At 37.7% G+C, this 20,852-nt stretch overlaps 1 protein-coding gene across 1 annotated transcript in view; it reads left to right on the plus strand.

The window, feature by feature from the left end:
* CNTNAP5 (contactin associated protein family member 5) overlaps positions 1 to 20,852 on the plus strand; it is a 286,625-nt gene that overhangs the window by 215,904 nt on the left and 49,869 nt on the right. The window contains exon 14 of the mRNA XM_062578339.1: positions 17,994 to 18,150. Within this exon, the coding sequence (XP_062434323.1) occupies positions 17,994 to 18,150 (157 nt within the window). The remainder of the gene's footprint in view (positions 1 to 17,993; positions 18,151 to 20,852) is intronic.

Here is a 20,852-nt window from a genome sequence, read left to right on the forward strand (position 1 = left end):
TTTTTTTCCAGATGAAACTATTTTGGTGACCTGAGGGAGTTTAAAGACTGTTGCCTGTAGAGCCATCCTGATCATTAAATGCTGAGGTTACAGTGGTGGGTGGGAGCTCAGGCAAGTTGTCTCCTTTTGAAGTAGTGTCTCCTGTTTCAGCTGCCTTTGACTTCCTTGGTAGTTATGAAAAGTTAGTTCAGGTAGTCAATTTTATCAATTTTCAAGGACTATTCCCAAGTCTTGTTTCCAGGAGCCACCGGATCCTAAGCTGTGTCTGCTTTCTAGGTCACTTCCTTCCCAGTGGATACTTACATTCTGGATTCAGGCAAAGCAATTCAGTGTTGCATTTTGTTTACTGCCTCTGTGAGATAGGCTAGGGACACTAGTCAGTCTGTAGAACATTAGAAGTACCTACTTAATAGAGGCAGAATTTTATTGAGGGAATAATTCCATCCTATTACTGCTGAAGTAATCACCTTATCTACAACCAATGCCTCCAGAGGGAGGTATGTTCTTTCTGAAACACCACCCTGGACAATTCATTTTACTTCTGTACAAAGCTCCAGAATCTGCCTGACCATATTGTACTACAGGTTGTCATGTTTTCAGAGGATGAAATTTATGTTCTGTGAAATATGCCATTGCCAAAATTAATAGGTAAATGAACAAAGTGAAACAGACCATTAGACCCATTATAATATTGTAGCCATTGGGTTGTGGCACAAAAGCAAAAGCTAATGGGTAAACATAACCATAATACAGTTATAGGAGCTATCAATATATAGTACACAACTGTGGTTACATAAAGGAAGGCAGTTGACCGTTATGAAGTGTGATTTAGCAGACAGCCCAGTTGCAGGTAATCTTTCTTAAACAGTACTTTCCTTGGCCATTTATTTTAGCTGAAGGAAAACATAAATGACAGCTTTCTTTTTCTTTTCTTTTTTTTTTTTTTTCTATCCTACTGGAATTTCATTTCAACTTAACTTTGATAGTTTTCCTGACACTTTTTTTATGTTATCCTGGACAGTAACAGTGAGATTTTGTGTTTGTAAAACTGTTCCTGAGACATGAACAGATTTTTCCTGAATATTCATGCAAATAGGATTTCAGCCAAAGGTCTTCATTGTAAATATTCACTCTACCAGCTTGAAATCTTTTTGATGCCCTTTTTTTCTTTTTTTTTTTATTTCTGCTCTAAAACAATGCTTCATAATTTTAAGTGAATACACAATACCTAATCAAAATAAACAGTTCATAGGCTGAACTGTGTTTATATAACATGATTTAAAAAGCTCTGAAAATAGCTAACATAATCATAATATTCTGCTAATGGACAGTTCAAGAGAAACTACAATATTGGATGATTCAACTGAAAAAAATGCAAAGCTCGAAGATGTGCAGGATCAGCTCCACAGCATTCAGTATACTTATACTGATTTATGCCTATAGAATTGTAGATTAGCTCCTTATTTATTGCATCTTTTGTGAAATTCCTCTTTATTATCTAAATGACGAATTATAGAAACTGTAAAAATAGTCCTACATAAAAGAGAATGATGATCAAGTTTGTCCAAAGCTTGTTAATGCAATATTACCAATCAGAGGCTAAACATTTCAGCAGTGATTGATTGAAAAAGCCAGTGCTGTGTTCCTATAATAGAACAGACAGGAATATCCTGCACAATTTTAGTAGAGGGGATGGAGAAGCATCTTTAGCCCTGGTTGCTGGAGTGACGTAATATAAATTAGAAAACCATGTCTGGCCATCTCTTGCAAACAGAAGAAAAAACGTCATGCAGAAGCGTATTCAAATCACTGTGCCACTCATGAATTTACCCATGCAGGAGGACTTTGTCAGTGACCGGCTGAAATGTTCAGAGCTGCTTTATCCCGCTAAAGTGGTTCAAAGTAGCTGCAACACAGGAAAGAGTTGGGTGCTCAGCTGTTTAACATTCTCTCTCAGTAGGTTTTCAGTCCATACACATACGAAAAAAATCAAGTTACTGTGGTCTTCACTGAGCAGCATCTTTTGAAGAAATAGGTAATAAGGTATTGAGTCTTAGCAGTCAGTTTTGGGTTCAATGAGAAATAGCTAACTTGGGCAGCAGCCAGCATTACTAATTGCACCCTGGATGGCAGGCCAGCCAAGGGTTTCTTTGCACAGCAAAATTAAATTGTGTAGAAATATCTGAGCTAGTTCAGATCACAGAACCAATGTAAGTGTTTTAGCTTACCTTTCAACAGCACATATTTGTTTTCACTGAACAATACCTGAGTTTGCATAGCTACTGTTATCTGGTACATTATTTAGTCTGAGTTTTGACATGACACAGGGTTTTACTGCATAGGCACACTTTTACTGTTTTCACCCATAAAAATAGGTAATTAAGGTTGCAAGGACAGAGGTAGATCTTGAAATTTCACTCTTCTAAATGCTGCTTCCATTAATCAAAAGAATGGCATCTTACTGTTGTTCCATGCCACTTAATGTGAAACATTGCTAATGATGATTGTAACCCATGGCAAAACAGTGAAAACTTGAATGCACTAAATGCTGAATTAGGTCACTAGTTGAGTGGTAATATATTGCCTAACTTAATGAAAAGACATTACTTTTAAATAATGGACCACATCATAGATTTAATTATCCCAAGGCAAGTTAGTAGGTGCTTCACGCAGACAAGGTCAATTACCTTATCCGGAAGAGCCTGTTTGAAGTGTATTATGAATAATTCACAGATGTAGAAATTAGCTTTGAAAAAGTGTCCCAGCTATAATGTCATGAAAGCATTCAGTTTCTTTCTTAATGTATTTAAGATAACACCCACAGGACAATTATGGCTGCTTAGCTTTAAAACTACTTAAGTGACAAGAAACGACAATTGTATGGTCAAATCCACATTAACACTTTATGCAGAAGAATGTATAATCATTGTGGCCTATTCTTATTAGACCACAATAAACTGATTTCAAACCACATTTTGTTAGTTTTCATACTTGAATGCTGAATAAAATTTAATCAAAGATTAGTTCATTTTATTTGACTCTCTCAGTGGAGAAAAAAGGTTGTTCCTGTAAGAGCGTTGTTCCTTTTGGTGTGAAAACTAAGGTACAGAGAGATGAGTAACTTGCATTGTTTTGAACAGTCTCTGACCAGCCTAAAGGTGGAACCAGAACATTTGCTTTTGTATGCTGGCCTTACTCAGAAGACCAGTCTTCTATTATAAGTACTAAATCACGCTGTTTCAAAGACAGTATTGTTCTAGTCTAGGACTAGCATTAGAGCTAAAATAACGACAATAGCTATGGTAACAGACTACATACTCACTTGACATATGGTGACCTTAGGTGTGAATTAGAAACGCAATAAACCTTAAAGTCTAGGGAATAACGTGCTCTCTCAGCATGTTTTGATTACACAGGCAAAACAATAACCTTAGCTTTCTCACTTTGACTTTGCAATAAGTAGTAACAGCCAAGGGAAACCCCTTGGGGCTGCAGTTTTCTAAGATACCTGGCAAGAAGATAGCTAATTCATCAGGTACCTCAGTTTAAGTGTCTAAATGTAATAGTGACATTTCATCACCTTTGAGTTTACCTGCTTTGTTTGCTTGAAAGGGAAAGCTCAGCAGAATTTTAGAGGGTGTTACAGAATTTTTTATCTAATGAGGCATAGAGTTGGCCTAATCCTGTTTCCATTCAAGTTAATGTCAAGAATCCCATTTAGTTCAGCAGAAGCAGGCCGTGAATCCTTGGCACTTTCTGAAAGGCAGTTTGAATAAAGGGGAATAAAAATTTGAGACAATGTCAGTTTATGTAACAAGCTTCTAAAATACGTGATAAAGTAAGAAGCAACCACAAAGAGACAGGGTAGAATGCTTCCATTAAAACAAATACACTGAAAGGGGGAAAATGTGGGAGTTGTAGGTTTTGATATTCTGATTCATCCAGCTTTTCTCCCAGGACCAATTCGCCAAAAAAAAGTTAAAGAATTCCCTTTCCTCCCCCTTAACACTGTTGTTGGCCTCCACCCCAGTGACTTCTAGGAAGACTTGATAAAGATTAATCTGAGCCTAAGAGATTTACTAGCTGATACACTTATTTGCATGCATGAATGTGAACAGATGTTTACATGGTAGTGTTAAGTAGGCCAGCTGCTTGAGAGTCATCTATGTATTTTATTTAAGAGTAAAACTGTACACTTAAAACATCAAGTCACAACACAGAAAAGAAACCCAAATTCAGACAAAGACTTTTTTCCTGTGTTTGGGGGTTGTGTCCTCTACACACATTAGCCATTCCATTATTTTTCTGTATGTCTGAATTTACAGCATAATACAACTGCATCTTACCTGAATCTCTGACTGTCTGTACTTCATCAGCTATAAAGGAATTTATAACAGCACAACCTCAACATCACCAAATGCAGCATTTGTCTGCAGATGGGGAGTGGAGGGAAGCAATACTGAGATAAGAAAACTAGTTGATGCTTTGCTGTACAAGAGATTGCATATTGCTGATTGTTCCTGCAGTCTGTTCTTAATGAAGCATACATCAGGGTAATGTTTGCCTTTGCATTTGTTGTGCTCTTCAAATGGAGAAAAAGCATAATTTTTAGGGCTGTGTTGTAGTCATGAATGTATAATATCTATTTCTTTATTTCTTACAGCAAATGTGAATGGAAATGCTTCCTTTGTGGATGTGTACACATGTACCCAGGCATAGATATAGAAGGAAGAGGTTAGAAGGAGGAGCTCCTATATATTTTTAAAGTAGTTTGTTCCTCAAGGATTACTATTGTGTTTGATCTGGGACTGGCACTAAAATGTGGCTCCTGGGTCTGATCATCTTTGTTTCTTAATGACTTTGTTCCTCTGGCTATGTGGGGCTTTGTGTGTTGAAAAGAAAGCAGGCAAAGGCTGCAGAAAGTTAAAAGGAATGACTGAGCTCTATTATATTTTGCAGAGTTGTTGCATAACTCTGAAGCCATGTGTTAATGTATATCTTGCCAAAATCCTATGCAGCACTTAAAAAGAAGCTCTTAGAAAAGCTGTGTTATTCCCAGCCAGACATCACTATGTAAGAGAAATTTCTACATCTCCTGAAACCAGGAGTAGACAGGATTTGCAGTAGGTTTTACTTGTCTTGCAAAGGTATATTCTGTTAAGGAGTCCTAGTGTTGGAAGGAAAGATCGTGATGCACATGATCGTTTTGTCGGATTTTGTTTCACAGCCCTGATCCAGCCCCCAAGAAAAGTTTACCTTTCATCTGTTGTGATTAAAGTCCTATGATAGAAAGTTATGTTATGCATGAAGATCTGATTTCCTGTTTAATTAAGCTTGTAAGTTGGTTGGATGGCTGTAAAGATGATTCTCTCACCAGTAAATATGGACATAGTACTCTGAGCTGAGTACTGAATATTAGATGGAATGAATGCACAGTTAAGTATCACAAAAATGAGGACTCTGTTGACTGTATTTGATGGGAAGAAAGTAAAAAAAAATATTTGATATGCTCCTTGCAACCTTTGTGATCCTTACAAGTGGTAAGGTAACTGGAGTTCTCTCAAGAATCAGTGGCTCTGCTCCAGCCTTGACAAAAAATAAATAAATGAGGCCAGATCATTTTCTACTAGATTGGGATAAAATGCCCTGGCCTTCTGCTAAGAGCAGGAAGTGCTGTTTGTGAAAACTGTTAAGCTTTGTGGATGACACTTTGAAATCAGTCATATGCTACTGCATTTCCCAAGACAGCTGAAATACGCAGTCCCTCTCTGAAGTGTGTGTGCATGGCATGGAAGTTTCAGTTCTGTTCAGTTCAGCTTCGTGGTTAGGGGAAAAGGAGAAAAGAGGAGGGACAGCAGCAATGATAGGGGGTTCTTGCTCCCTGTTGTCACTGACAGTGCAACCCTCAGTCTGTTCCTGCCACTAATGTGCTCCTCTGCCTGCATAAGAGTGGAGCAACTTGATTCCTTTGTGTGTGTGTTATGAAAAACAAGATTTGTGGCCTCTTGTGGTTGTGTAGATGTCACTCTTCTGCAACTTCTGCCTGTGGTAGTCTTCACTACAGTGGTAGAGCTGCAACTGAGTTCTTTCTTCTGCTCCAGGGGCAGATAGCTGTCTCTTGAGCTGAATAATCTCCGTTAGTGACAATAATGCTATGGAGCGTGGCTGCATAGTTCATATTCTGTCCAGTATGGTCCGTGCGTGGAGGTATATGCACCCATCTATATATCCTTCTATTTGCTATGATGGTTAGCTATACAGGAACCTGAGACCAATTAAATAGCAAAACCAGAAAGAAGATACATTTGAAAGATGTAAACTCACTGTTAACAGCGTGGAGAAAAAAATCACTGCAAATTGATTAAACTGCTTCACAGAGAAGACGGATTGTTGTCATCTTGACCTTTAAAGCCAGTTAGGATATATCAATACGAGCATCTTCTGAGTACAGTATTCTATGAATTTTTTTCATTTATATTCTCTTGTTTTTCTCCTTACATGCTGGCTTGGAGCCAGTTCATTTCATGGTCTTGCCTATACGTATGTTCTGCTACAGCTGCATTTTTCCAAACTGCCCAATTTCACAGCACTCCAGCTTTCCTCAGGATGACAAATGACACCTCTGTTGCTCTGACCAAGAGAAGTGTAATTGCAGCCTGAGAAGGGGATAGCTGAACCAACGCCACGCTAAAATTTGGGTATATCCTTAAATTGAAATTGTCTGCATTTGTTGTGGTTGAGTTTCTGATTCTGCCACTTAAGGCACTAGCTGCTGAGATTAACTGTAACATTGAGGAAAGCAGAATTGCTCAAATTCAATTGTGTGAAATCGGCACTTGCTTATTTATCATTGCTCTGTGATGTGTTGTAACATGTCAGACTATAAAGAAGTTTAATGATTTGCAGTAATGCTCGCCTCTCAGAGATACTGGGATGCAGCTTGATGAGCATTTTTGATAAAGTACTTGCAGCTGATTTTGTGACTTTCCCCTGTTGCTGTGCTGGGCATCCAGAAGAGTGCTTTTATGCGCACTGTAGGCACAATTGAGTGGCATCTTTTGAAAACCAACACGTTTTGGGAGCAAAAAGCAAACAGTCTTGTTTAACTGATCCTGTGAGGTTTCAATTCAGTAGGGATGTGACAGAGAAGAGGAGGAGGAGGGCTTTTTATTATTATTATTATTTTATTATTATTATTATTTATTTTTTACTGGTTATTTGTCCAGGCAGACTTGTTGGGCCCCTGAGGTCCATTGCTCAATAGTGGAAGGCAGGTTGGACATCAGGATATTTGGCTGTGACACTGCATAGCTGGCTACTAGAGGACTGGACTGTCAGGGAAGAGAGAGGTGTCTCAAAGCAGCTTCTGCATCTCTGTTGTGACAAGAACACCTTCTTCCCTAGTGGTCAGTCAAGCCTCAATATCATTTTGAGTATCTCTCAAGCAAATTTTGTTATTACCATCTTCACTTCCATGGACTATTCTGGAGAACTTCCATCTGTCTTCTGGAAACACTTCTATGAAGCTCTTCTATAGGGCTACCACACTGACACATATGAATGACTTCCAACAGGAGCATAACAAGGAAGAGAAATTAAAAGAACCTTTTGTCTCTGTGTAGGCTTTTTTCATATTACTTCTTGAACATAAATAACTCTTTTTCCAAACTTAAGTTCCTAGCTCACCTATATTATACCAAGATAGCACTGATTCTTTTACTACCTTATTATTACAGTACTGGCAGGGCAGAACCAAAAAGAATGGCTTACAGTGTCAAGGATTTCTCACTGTCCTCGCTTTTCCAAAGGATGAGAGTCTTCTTGAGCAGCCATGGGAAAGCTGTGCCTCCATGGTTTAGAGTGCGTTTTAAAGCTCTCTCTGATCACTTGTCTTGACTATTCCCCACTAGCATGGGCAGGACCTTTCCATTCATAACATTACCTTCTGTGCATGTTTGAATAATTCAGTGAGTAGCGAAATTGCCCTCGGGAACCTGTTGGTCAGAGCGGGACCAAGCAGAGGGAGCAACGCCAGAGCTCAAAGCAGTATCTGCCAAAGGCCTCAGAAATTTGGCATCCATTCATTGACTCTTGCTGTCATGTAGCTTACATCTGTTGACCTCCAAAGCACATAGCAAGTACTATTTCTTTGCTAGCTTTTGAGATGGAAAGTATAAGCTCATGATTAGTATAAGACTGGTAAATGCACCTGGATTATTTGCACTCTTTACTCTTTTCAGGGTGTTAGTTCCATTTCTTTTCGTTTACAACACTTGCCTTTTAGAGTACAGCAAACATATTGCAAGCTGTGTGCAGGGACTTTTCCAGCTGTTTACTATAAATCTAAATAAACAACATTTTTTTTAGCTCTGATTTTTATATAAAGCTGTATGGGGAACAATACCAGATTTCCCTCCTACCAGAGATGCCAAATTTGTCCAAATTGATATTGCAGGAGGCGCAAGGTGTTCACATCTCATTTTCCAAAGGATTCTTTCCAGAACAGAAGCATCATGCCAATAAAAAGTACTATCATCACTTTTAAGGAAATGTTCTCCTTTATTTAATTAGGGATTGCAGCTTCAAAATGGTTAACAATAATAATATAATATAATAACAATGTTGTTATCTCTTCTAATTTATGTTCTATTAATTAGAAATATTTTTCCATTTTTATTCCAGTTCAGAAATTCAGCATATCTTTTGGTATTTTCTGATTTCTTCAAGATCAATCTAAGCCATGAAAGTCAGTAGTTATCAGCCACTTACAGGAATCAGTTTGTGGTTACACTACAAAAAGAGACTCCGTGGAAATGACATTGTCTCAATGACTTTCTGATCAGATTCACTCTGTGTAAATAGATGTTATTCTCTAACTGTCAGCTCTGTGGTATCAACCTGGGAACTGAAAGACAAGATGTGTTCTTGTTGTTTTATGAATCAATATCACTAGCAAGGATTCTCTATGCCCAGGTCTAGTTTCTGTTATTCCTATAGGCTGTCATCAAAAGTACAATGGGAATAAAATTAACCTGCTTTTTGTGCAGGGCGATCAAATCAGAAGACAATCCATTTCAGTCACTAGGGACTGCCTTTGTGCAATGATAGCAGGAAAGAAAAGGAGTAATATTAAGGATACCTTTGTCATTATTAATGTTAGAACTGCATATACAGGAAACAGTTCTGTTGAGTTAGATAGTTCCATATTTACTCAGCCATTTTCCAAAATAAATGGAGGGAGAAGAACTCTTATTATTGTTTGTAGTTTCTCCCAAAGGACTGAGCAAAGGTTGTTCTCTATAGCATATTTTTCTGTAGCTTATCCAGTCTACTACTAAATGTCCCAAATGCCACTATTTAATCTATTTTCCATTCCTAGTCTGTCAAAATTCTCTTTGCTGTGGGCATGATCCTGCAAACCTTCCACAGATTCCTGCAAGCGCTGAATTAAATCTTGTGTTAACTCCACTTCAATTAAGTTGTGTCCAGAAACCTGGCGATCAGCTCTGAGTTACGCTCTGGCTTGCTGACTGCCATTAGGCCAAGCTGTAGGTGTCGGGTTTTGTGGGTGTTGTGGGTGGAGGCCTCAGGCTGATAGGCAAATGCCAATGCGTGAGGCTGCGAGCTGTACAAATCTGGAGGCTTTGCCTTACTGCACTGGGTGTGAAGTGCTGCCAGGAGGGTCACTGCTGCTCTCTACATGTTCCCTGTCCTGAGAGCTTGAACTGTCAGTGTGGTGGTTTCAAGAAAAGATAAATCAAATGTATAACTAATTTCTCCTGTTTTTCCCTCTAAAAACAGATCCTTCAGGCCCTTATTTCAGTCTCTGCATGAATGCCAGTCATACTTTTGTCTGTCCCAAGAACAGCCATAGAGTTTTTCTAAGGAATTTGTATAACTCAAATAGCCTACATCAGCTAGCACGAATCAGCACAGCTACCCCATTTCGCTGAAGCTACCTCCATTTATACCTGTTGCAGGATCTTTTTTATTCCTAGAAAAACATTCTCCAGCAATAGTGAATAAATGAGCTGTAATGCATTTCCTCCTGACAGTCTTCCCTGGAATAGTTGCTTGTAATGTAGTTTTCACAGTTCTGTAAAAATTGTTTCCTTACCTCAGCCTTCCCATCAATAATAGCTGAATATTAAGTTTTGTTGTAATGAAATTATTGGCTTACATTTTGTTGGACTGTTGGTAGTCTTTGACTCTTCAAATATGCTCCTCTGCTCCTGCTCCTGCAATGCATTTCAGGGATCTGAAATTGCTTTCCTCTGTGATAACTTAGATAGCATTTAAGAGCAAAAGCTACTATGATCAACTCCTCTTCTCTTCTCTCACCTTCCAGTAGTAGTTTATAAGGTACATTAATTCAGTAGTCTCTCCTTACTGTATAGCCCTTTCATCTCCATTAAGTAATCTTAAAAAAAAAAAAAAAAAAAAAAAAAAAAAAAAAAAACACTCTCATGAGGAGCATATGATCTATCTAAACTCAAAAACTCATTCATCGCTTCTGTACTTCTTCCTAATTCATGTGGTACATAGTGATGTAAAACCAGGAGACCTCAAGCTGCGAGTTTGTCAGCTAATGAGGGTAAAACTTCAGCAGACGATTTAGGGACTAGCCTACATTAGTAGCTGCAGTCTTCTTTGGGTCCTGGAGTCATCAAGGAGCATTGTTCTGCTCCAGATATGGAGAACACCAAGTCTTAATTATGTGTGATCCCTCAATATTCCATGGCACTCTCACGAAAACTGGAATGACATGGTTCAGTTTTATCTTATGTGACTTTTTTATTGATACGTTGACTCAGAACAAGCTACTGTTTATTCTTACTGATTGTTTTTGTGATTATGGAGAAGAACTGTTTAAGAATGAAGAGCCGTTGTCTTGGGCATTTTATTGATATGCTGCAGATGATGTTCTTATGTTCTTACAGTTGAAACAGAAAAGATGGTCTTGGTACAAGAGCCTGAGAATAAATACACAGGAGTTGAATGAGCAGTGTGAGGGCAAAAAATGATGGCATCATGTTATGTCCATTATTCTTACTGACCGCACCTATGACATGCGGGAAAAACTCCAAACTTATGCTGAAGAGGACCTGCTCCTCTGGAGGCCCAGGCAAGGTCCTGCTGGAGCCTACTGTGGCTTATTTGTGGTCATTATTCACTTCCCATTGACTCCAGACCATAACAGGGATGATGTGAGGGCAGCTCTTGTCCTAACTCAGAGTGAGGATGTGGCAAGATGTGTGCTGATGTCATGGGCCTATCCGTTAGAGACAATACAAGGTTTGGTGATAAAAATTTACTTAGAGGCTAAACAGGCTGCATGGAGAAAATGGGATAAGAGAAAGGGGTATTAGGAAGAGAAAAAGGAGAAGCAAGGGAAACAGGTCTGAAGTGAAGCTGAGCTGAAATGTGGGAGATAAAAAAAACAAGGTAAAATGCTGATGGGGGTCTCCAGCCTAGCTTCAGTAAAACTGAGAATTCAAAGCTAATGTTTTGACTGCATATGTCCCTATGAGCTGAAATCTTCTCTACATTTTGGGGTTTATTTATTTATTTATTTTTGGTTTTTCTTCCTAGCCTTCATGCCTTCAGCTGTTTCCATAGTTCCTCTTACTGGCTGGAGTCCCACTTGGATCTTTCAAATATCTTGTCATTTGGCGAGAAATTTATTGAGAAAACAGCCCAGCCTGAGCTGGCAGAGGGAAATACAAGTATTCACAATATTTTCAGTCATCTTTGGCCTTCAGCAGAGGTGTTCACCAGGCATAAGATTTTAGTCTCTATGTAGATTCAATCTTCTTCAGTGTATAAAAAAGTCTTTGGATCTGAATTCTTTACCTCCATTCCTGAGTTTGTCTCTTGAGGCGATGATATTTTTCACAGAATCACAGAATGTTTGAGGTTGGAAGGGACCTCTGGAGATCATCTAGTCCAACCACCCTGCTCAAGCAGGGTCACCTAAAGCACGTTGCACAGGATTGCATCCAGGCAGATTTTGAATATCTCCGGAGAAGGAGACTCCACAACCTCTCTGGGCAACCTATCCCAGTGCTCTGTCACTGTTAATGTGTTAGTACATTTAAATTAGTAAAAGACAAACCAATCTAGAGGAAAATAGAGTTTCAGGTGTGAAGTGCTGAAAAGGTAGCACCCCAGAGGAAGAATGCTGCTTCCCTCTGGCCAGGGAAGAGCCGAGGGAGTGCCTCACTCATGCTGCCAGAGCCTGTGCCAGCCATGGAGAAGCACTCTTAAATCTCAGCATCTACTTCAAAGAAGGGGAAGCATGTACTGATTAATGCAGCAGTGCCTCAATTCACACTGCTTTGTGTTATTAATTTATTCTCCCTGAGATGTGAGGTAGTGTTTAAACCAAAAAAGACAGTGAGTCATTGTTACCATGATAAAACTCTTAATGGCACAAATAACTTCTAAGAATATTTTTGTATTAACTATTGAGTATAGAATATTCCCCTGATTTTCTCATAATTTTGACCAAAATTGCTACAAATATTTATCTTTTATTAACAAAAATCATCTTTTTTTCTTGCTGAAAAGGCCCAAGAGGATAGGAGAAGGACTGGAGAAAGAACTAGTAGTTGGTTAGACTACAGTTTAATTTCTAAAAGTTCTCATAAAAAAGGGAGAAATATCATGATGGAAAGAAAACACAAGCATGGGAGAGTAAGATCATGGTAAGCACTTAAAAAAAAAAAGAAATATTTTTGAATCACAATTTCTCTCATTTTCTCTCTTTTACCTCTTTCTCCAATTTTTAAAGGGCCTTTTACTAATGGGTTATCTGAAAGCAAAATCTGTCCTTGGAGTTGGCCTCTGGATTCAGGACTCACGTTGATAATGTCACATATTAAAAAAAAAAAAAAAAAAAAAAAAAAAAAAGTAAATGTATATATAAAATATCATCTGCTAACTGTCATTATTTTCCTGTTTCACATGACATTCAAGATATCAGGTGAGCCATTTGTAGGATTTGATATTGTTGATATCAAATGTGGTTAGTACAGATATTTTCAGTTTTTGTCTCTGAGCAGCAGTGAAGAATTGGCTTGGATTGCTTTATCCACTTCTACAATCAATATTTTTCGAGTTTTCATTGTCTGTTGATATGCATATCTTTCCATTTAAGAGAAAATGGCATAGATTTAAATTAATCTCCCTTTTTATCAGTAAGATATGTATTTGTTTGTATATTTGTATATACATGTATAAAGATGCAACAAATTCAGTTCTCTGCTTAGCTCAGTTTGAAGAAAAAGACGAACATAACTACCAACAGAGTATTATGTTGATACAGTGTGGTTTCAGTTTTTCAACAGAAAACTGCAAATAAATTGACTTTCTTTTGCAGTGGAAAAGACCCTTAATTGACTTGTTTCAGTGACTCAGGTAGCCTAGAAGCCTTGCCTGTGTTGGGGGTGTACTATTACTGGAGACAGTTTAAGTTTGTGCAGCAGAGGAGTTTAACATGAGAGTCAGTTTATCTTGTTATATTTCTATCATTAAATTTTGTTTGTAGCAATAACAGGAGCCACCTGGCAAATGATGCAGACAAATCTTGACAAATATTCTAAATAAAATATTGTTAAAATACGTGGCTTTGGTTTAGCTCATGCTCTAGAACCATTAGAAGCTATTACCAAGACTTCCTGCCTATATAAAGGTAAGCTGACTCCATAGAAGTCACTCTGGATTTATACACACAGTAATTTACTTGTAAATGCTTATGGAATTTGCTGCTTGTGCACACACACAGAGGCATGTGCGCACACACACGCACACTCTTTTTGGAATTACTTTGGAATAAGTGTTTACCATTTAAAATGTGAGCAAACCTAAAACCTTTAAAAATAACTCGTATTTCTAGTAATGTCCTTACCTTCTAATATAGAAAATTAGAAGAGAGCAGTCAGTATAAGGAAGATTTACAAGGGCAAAACTTTTCTTGTAAGCTGGTAGAGGGGATGTGCTGGATACGTATACAGCCATTCCTGCAACCAGAAGTGCATTGAAGGTGAGTGTGATTTCAAGGACCTTCTGCTTCTACAAATCGTTGGAGGCAACTTCTATGTGTCTCACTACTGCTCTCTTTGTAGCCTTCAACCCCTCTGCTCATGGACTGTACAGTCTGTTCTAGCTCTGCTTCTGCTGAACAGGTTTTATAGAGAGAACTAACAATGAACAGTCGAGTTAAACACATTGGTAGAGCAGATACCAGAGATCAGCTCAAGAATTGACATCCAAAAGAGCTCATTCAGAATGCCTTGCGGGATGGAGGAAAACTGAGTTTTTATCCATTTGTTCCAGTGTTGTACACCCCTGAGTTTTCAAAGTCTCATTCAAGCATTCAGATTCGTTTGCTCAGCAGCTGTTGAATAGACCAGAACACCACAGAGGACCAGATTGTAGAGACACGTAGAAAAATGGCCAAGATGGTTGACTGAAGATAAGACTTCTTATTCTTCCCTCTGAGCAAACCCAGGCCAGCCTTGCTTTCCACAGCATGTGCCTGGCACTATGAACAGGCAAGCAGTGCTTGGTTTGATACAAAAGGCCATCTCCCTTCTCAGTTCCTCTGTTCAGTGTTGTATCAAATTATAGTTAAAACAATTATATAAATATGACAGCTATCTGTGGAAGCTCAAGGACAGTCTCATCACAAAGGATTATTGTGTTCCGCAGCAAGTGTAAAATGCCTTTTTGAGGATTTTATTATCAAAATTTACATCTTCCAAAGGCAGCTTGAGCAATATGGGGAAAAAATAGCTTGGAAGAAACTGTTCTCTGCTTCTTTAACTGGTGGATTCCCTTACCAGGGGCTTGTTCCTTTTGCTTGTTTGGAGATTTTTTTCCCCACGTTTTCTGCTTCAGAACCATAGTGTCATGTACAGAAAGAAGCATAAGATAAACAAAAAAAAATATATAAATATAAAAATAAATTCATTATAGGTGAATTTTCTGTCAGTTCTAACTAGACAAAAATGCATTGAAAATAATACTTTTATTTGTGCAGTAGGCTTTTAACTTCCATTTTTGACTAAATAATAGGTTACAAGGTACAATGTAATTACATAAATACAGAATCAAGAATTAGCAGCACTTTTTATCAAATGGATTTTTAGCTTGGAAATTTTTAAGTAGAATTCTACTAATCTGTGCAACCACTAGTTTCTAGGTCTGTGTTTACACCATGATCAGCGTCTTTGATTGTAGTTTATGGCTTCACCACAGGAAGGAAATGTGTCCATTTTGAGGTAGAGGAGGATTGTTAATGCTGTACAGAGAATAAAGAAGTGAAGATATTGCAACAAATCTACAGACATTGAAGAAAGAATCAATGTCTAATCTCAGTAAGACTCATCCTTCAGCTCTGAAGCAGTATCACTGTACAGATTTTGCTAAAAGGATTCAGGAATGGATTGGTTGACATTTCTCTGAAATATTACATTACTTCAGCATTATATACATATGATATACAATATGCATTACAGTAATTCCTCAGAGTTTAAAAAAATTATTTAAATCCCATAGATTTAAATACTGAATAGCTCTGAGATTTCTAATGGGCTAAAAACTAAGCACAGAATAAAGGGTTTTGAAGAATTGGGGCATTATTTTCCCTAATACTGCAATTGATTTCAAAGGGACTAGTTATAGAGAAAGAATTTACTCATCTTGAGAGAAGGTGGCAGAATTATGTCTAATAAATAGAAAATTTGAAAAGATATTAGTTTTTATAGTCTATTCCCTCAACAATCCAAGATTGCTCCTTATGATGTTGAATGCTCTATTTTTTTTAGCATTGTATTTAGTTTTATTTTAAATGACTCAACTGGTGGTGCTTCCACTGCTTCCCTAGTCTATATCATAAATCTCTATGTGTATGTGTTTGCTTGGTATTGCTCAATAAAACAGATACAACAGAATCTGAAAAAGGCATTATAAAATTCCTCTTTGTTAATTTCTGTGAATGATTGTTTATTTCACTGTTGTGCTTAAGTATAATGATTTTGCCAAAAAAAAGCTAAAATATGGGTTGAATTTGATTAATGAAACCCATTATTTGCTGATAGCCTAGAGGATTTATCTTTATCTAAATATTTTTTTTCCGGAATGAGCACTTTTAAAATTAGATTAAGTACTTCTATACAATGTCTATTTCAACTGCTAGACAAATCGCCCTTTTATTCAATATGCATTACTGTTCTAAGCTTTATCAAGTAATTTCCCAGGAATGTAGTGTAGACCTGTTTCACTGGCCGAAGTAATTAACTTCTGCAACAGCATCAGCTTAAAAAAGAAGGAATGGAAACATAAGTGAAATCTGTTGACAATAATATGAGATCCAATATGAGTGTGCATATTTTCAGAAGATGAATCCGTAGATGTTCTTGAATTGTGTTTTTCTAATGAGTACCACTGGGTATAGGTCAAAATCCTTATGTCTTAATTGTTAGTATCATGAGAATAGAGTTACATTTCCTATTTTTATTTTCCTTTTTTCATGAGTTTACAGTTCAATAGCCTAAGCTTAGAAGGAAAACAAATATGAATTCATTTTGTCAAGTGAATCTAATACTCATTTTAATTAGTCCCTTGCACTCTACAGTTAACCTTGATTGCATTTCATATTTTAGATTTTCTTGCTTTGTATAATGAGGAACACTCCCTACTAATAATGTTAGTAAAACAGAACAATAAATTGATACATTTTTCCACATTAGTAGTTCGGTTTATTTTTCTAAGCTCCTGTGATCAAAAAGTCTTGATATGTCAATTTTGCTAAATTTTGCCATCTACCTGTATGTGAAACTGATTACATTTCTTGATTTAAGGATGAAGAAGTCAATAAAGAAATTATCCGAGCTAGAAGACAAAGTCAATCTTAACAAAATGTTAATCTGTGGATTGCATTATATTTGAATCTGCTTACTATATTTATTAATATTTAATATTTGATGTATAACAGCTTATGAAATTTAAACAAAAACTATATTGGTTTATATAAATACATAGATCTTAGAGCTGCTGTAGGTAGAAAATAAATTCACAGAGAGAAATTAATTCCTAAGTAGGGAATCTTTTTCCCACTTATCTCCTTCCTGAGCCCTTAATCAAGGACTTTTTAGTGTTTTATGGAGCTTTGCTTTTGCAGATTTTCCCCTGGAGAGCATATAAAATCCTTAGTCCTACTCCCTTAAAACTGATACAAATTTTGTTGTTAGTTTCAACTGGAGCTGGATTAAGTCCGTAGCAGAAGACAAATCTGTGTGGTTTTTCTGAAGATTGTTGATGTATATGGTCTATACAGAGGTAAAAATTCTAATCAAAGCTAGAATTTACTTCATACTAGGGAATCTGTGCATGGTATCTTTGGCCAATACCAGGTGGCTCAAGAGAGCTGTGTAGTGTGATTCAGGGCACAAGAACAGTATTTGGGATCCTCCAGTGATCAGATCTTCACTCTCGTGCCACTCACACACATCGGACAGAGGGTGTTGGAATCATGCCTCAAAAGTCTTTGCAGCTGAAATGCTCCAAGATTCTCATGGACGATGTGAATATGAGCCCTTAGGGGGAAAATATCTTCTCAAACTAAAAAGCATATCCAATTTTTTGCTCAGGCTTCCAGTTTACCAGAACATACATGGATTAAAACAAAAACAACAAAAAAAGGACCCCCACACTGCATAGTAATACAGGAAAAATATAGGGAAAAAAAAAAGAAAAAAGTCCCTTACTGCTATATAGCTATGGCTTTCTCAACATGTACTCCATAAAATGGAATTCAGTCAAAGTTTCTGGTTTGTTACTTCTGTAGTTTGCATCTTTTTCTTCAGTACTGTTTAACGTGTCTCCCTCTCTTCTCCTTTTTGTTCTCTGGAGAATCCAATTTGCTTATAAAGTTCTCTTTCTTTCTCTTTCTTTTCTTTTTTTCCCCCCCCTCTTTCCCTTTCATCCAGATGGAATACCATTTGCTTGGTGGGTTGGCCGTGCCAATGAAAAGCATCTTTACTGGGGAGGATCTCTTCCGGGCATTCAGCAGTGTGCATGTGGACTGGAAGAAAGTTGTCTGGATATGAGATATTTTTGCAACTGTGACGCAGATAGAGAAGAATGGTAATGATTTTAACACATGTGTGACAGTGTCTGTGTGAGAGCTGGGAGTACATAGTAGAGCAATAATTCTCTTGCTTATTTACAGCTGGGGAGACTTGAATGGTTTGAGTTTAATCAAATGAGAGTGAAAATCAACCTAGAATTTGAACTTTAATTTCATCCTAAATGTCTTACCTGAACCAAAGTTATTTCTCTGAAACAGGCCACGGGATGGGTTGTGTTCAAAGACCTTTTTGCTGTTGAGTGCTGAATCCAGCATTTTTATTTATTTGAAAATGTTCATTGACATTCAATTGGAGAACGGCATGAATAAAAGCTATAGGAGGTTGGAGGTGGGTATGTCTAAGAGGAGAAACTTCAGGCATAGGTGGCAGAATTACGGTGCGGGCAACTGAGACCAAGAAATCTGTACTGCTAAAAGGGCTTGTATTTTTCCTATGAAACAATGTACCTGTATGTGTCTGAATTTGCTTTTATATTGGGTCTCAAGCTTTTTTACATCAGTATAAAGACTTCTTTTGACTTCAACAGGGTCTGAATCAGTCTCCATAAAAAGTTTTAGACCTTGTTCAGTTTTAGGGTTTTGACTGTTCCCTGATGCCACAGGAATTGCCACGTGCCACCTCACAACCCCTTTGTCCGTTCTCGGCACCCATCAGAGACCTTCTGGCAGCTTAGAGCTGGTTGCTGCACTTTCAAATTAGTTCTGTGCTTGGGTTGGAGAGGACAGAAATGCCAGACAATGTTGAAAGTACGGGAAAGACTGTGAAAATAGATGTGAAAATTCTGCTTCACCCTCTCCCCCTCCTAGATCATTGTCTGATAGGAGCTGTTGTCCTTTCTTAAAAAAAAAAATATTTTAAACTAGAGTTCTTTGTAAATTAAGAATAATGAAAATAGACAAAAAATATAATGGCTGCAATAGGCCATGGCTGTAATAGGCCACTGTGTTTTAAATAATGTCTGAACCTGTGAAATTTTGACTTAAAAGAGTGAGTAAGGGACCATAAGGGTTCTTGAATTAAAAAGGTTCATCCCAAGATTTTCAGGAATGACTTGTCGTTTCAAGTTCTGTGCTTTTTTGGATGTTCAATCTGTGGCATTTGGAGCAGGGCCTCCTTCACAGACGATGCGATGTGTTTCTACGGAGCCTTTGCATCCGTGGGGTCGCTGTTCCCTTTTGAAAACCGTAATTGTAATGATGTTCCTTCGAGGAGCTCTTTATGTAATCTTTTTTTTGAATGCGATTTGTACAGAAAAGCCTTGCTGTGCCTGTTAACCAAGCATTAAAGAAAAGGTAGATTATTAGGAGCACTTTGGTAGGATCTGCACATGAGCATCAAAGGAGTCTGCTTTTACAGGGTACCTGGCTCAGTGAAATGTCCGCATTTTGGGGTGTGCTGAGCGGGACGTGTGATGCTGAGAGACCATTTTGGTGATAATCTGAAACTGCAGGACAGTGCAGCATAAGATCAGACAAACTAGTGCATGGTGAAAACTAAATGTAGGTCTGTAAGGTTTCAGCCAGGTTTCCTAAGGAAATGACACCTAAGCAGGTTGTTCTATGTTCGTGTTTATCTCTGTTACCTGCCCTTTCGTCCCCAACCATTTTGAATATATTTCAAAACTATTTAATGGAGAAGTAGAAATCTCAGAAGTATTAGAAATTGCATATTCTATGAAATTTTTTGCCAGGTTGAGGAAAAAAAGCCAATTAAAACTTGCAAGGGGAAGTTAAGGAAGACTAAGCTTACAATATTATTAGATTTCAGAATAACCACATGGGAGAGATATGTTGAAAATCTGGCTTCATTAGCTTGGCTGCTCACAGAGCTCCTTTTTCTCCTAATTTCATAATGATAACAGGATACAGATAAAAGTTGTCTCAGCTAAACTGCTTATTGTTTGTTAGTGTGGAGGTCCTTTATCTTGTTGTTGTTTTTGTTTTAATCCATTATAAATCTGGACTTCTGTTTAGTGGCATTCTAAATTGCACATTGCCTGTTTAAAAGCTGAAAAAGCCCTGACCTCTGCAAAGAGTTTCTAAACATAGGAAATTTCTTGCCTCTTGAAGACTGCTTTTGTGCTGCTCTGCTAGAACACTGACCCCCCTGATATAAAATGAGCATTTGAATCTGAAACCTGCTGAGATCTGAACTGTGACTCTAACCTGTTATATATTTTAGAGGAAGGAGCAAGGCAGTAGTAGATGCATTTATTTGCCTTCACATGAAATAAAATGGGTGCTGCAGAGTGGAAAACCAGAAAATCATTTTTGTTCCTCTTAGATGAATCAGACTACTCAGGGGAAGAAACTCACCAGGATGGCTGGAGCATCCTTCCAAAGAGGAGAAAGGCTGAGGATTTTGCTTTGATTTTGTTTTCCTAGACTAGGTCTTCAGTGAAGAAGAACCTACTAATTTCTCTGAGCAGAGGAGAGGGGAAAAAAAAAATAGAAAAAGAAGCTGAGAGAAAACAGTAAAGAAAAAAGAAAAAAAAAAGTCTTGAGCCAGGTGTTTGGCAGAACACAGTATGCACTTCTAGGCATACTGACTTTTAAATGATATCTAAGGAGACACCTGAGCAAGCTGCTGGTCTTCTGCTTGACATGATGCTAAGTTAGTCCCTCTGGTATTATGCTAGCCAGACGAACAGGAGTATAATTAGGTGTGTGCTATATGGGGAAGGCAAGACTCATTGTT

This window comes from Rhea pennata, chromosome 6 (assembly GCF_028389875.1).
Source record: "Rhea pennata isolate bPtePen1 chromosome 6, bPtePen1.pri, whole genome shotgun sequence".
NCBI lineage: Eukaryota > Metazoa > Chordata > Aves > Rheiformes > Rheidae > Rhea > Rhea pennata.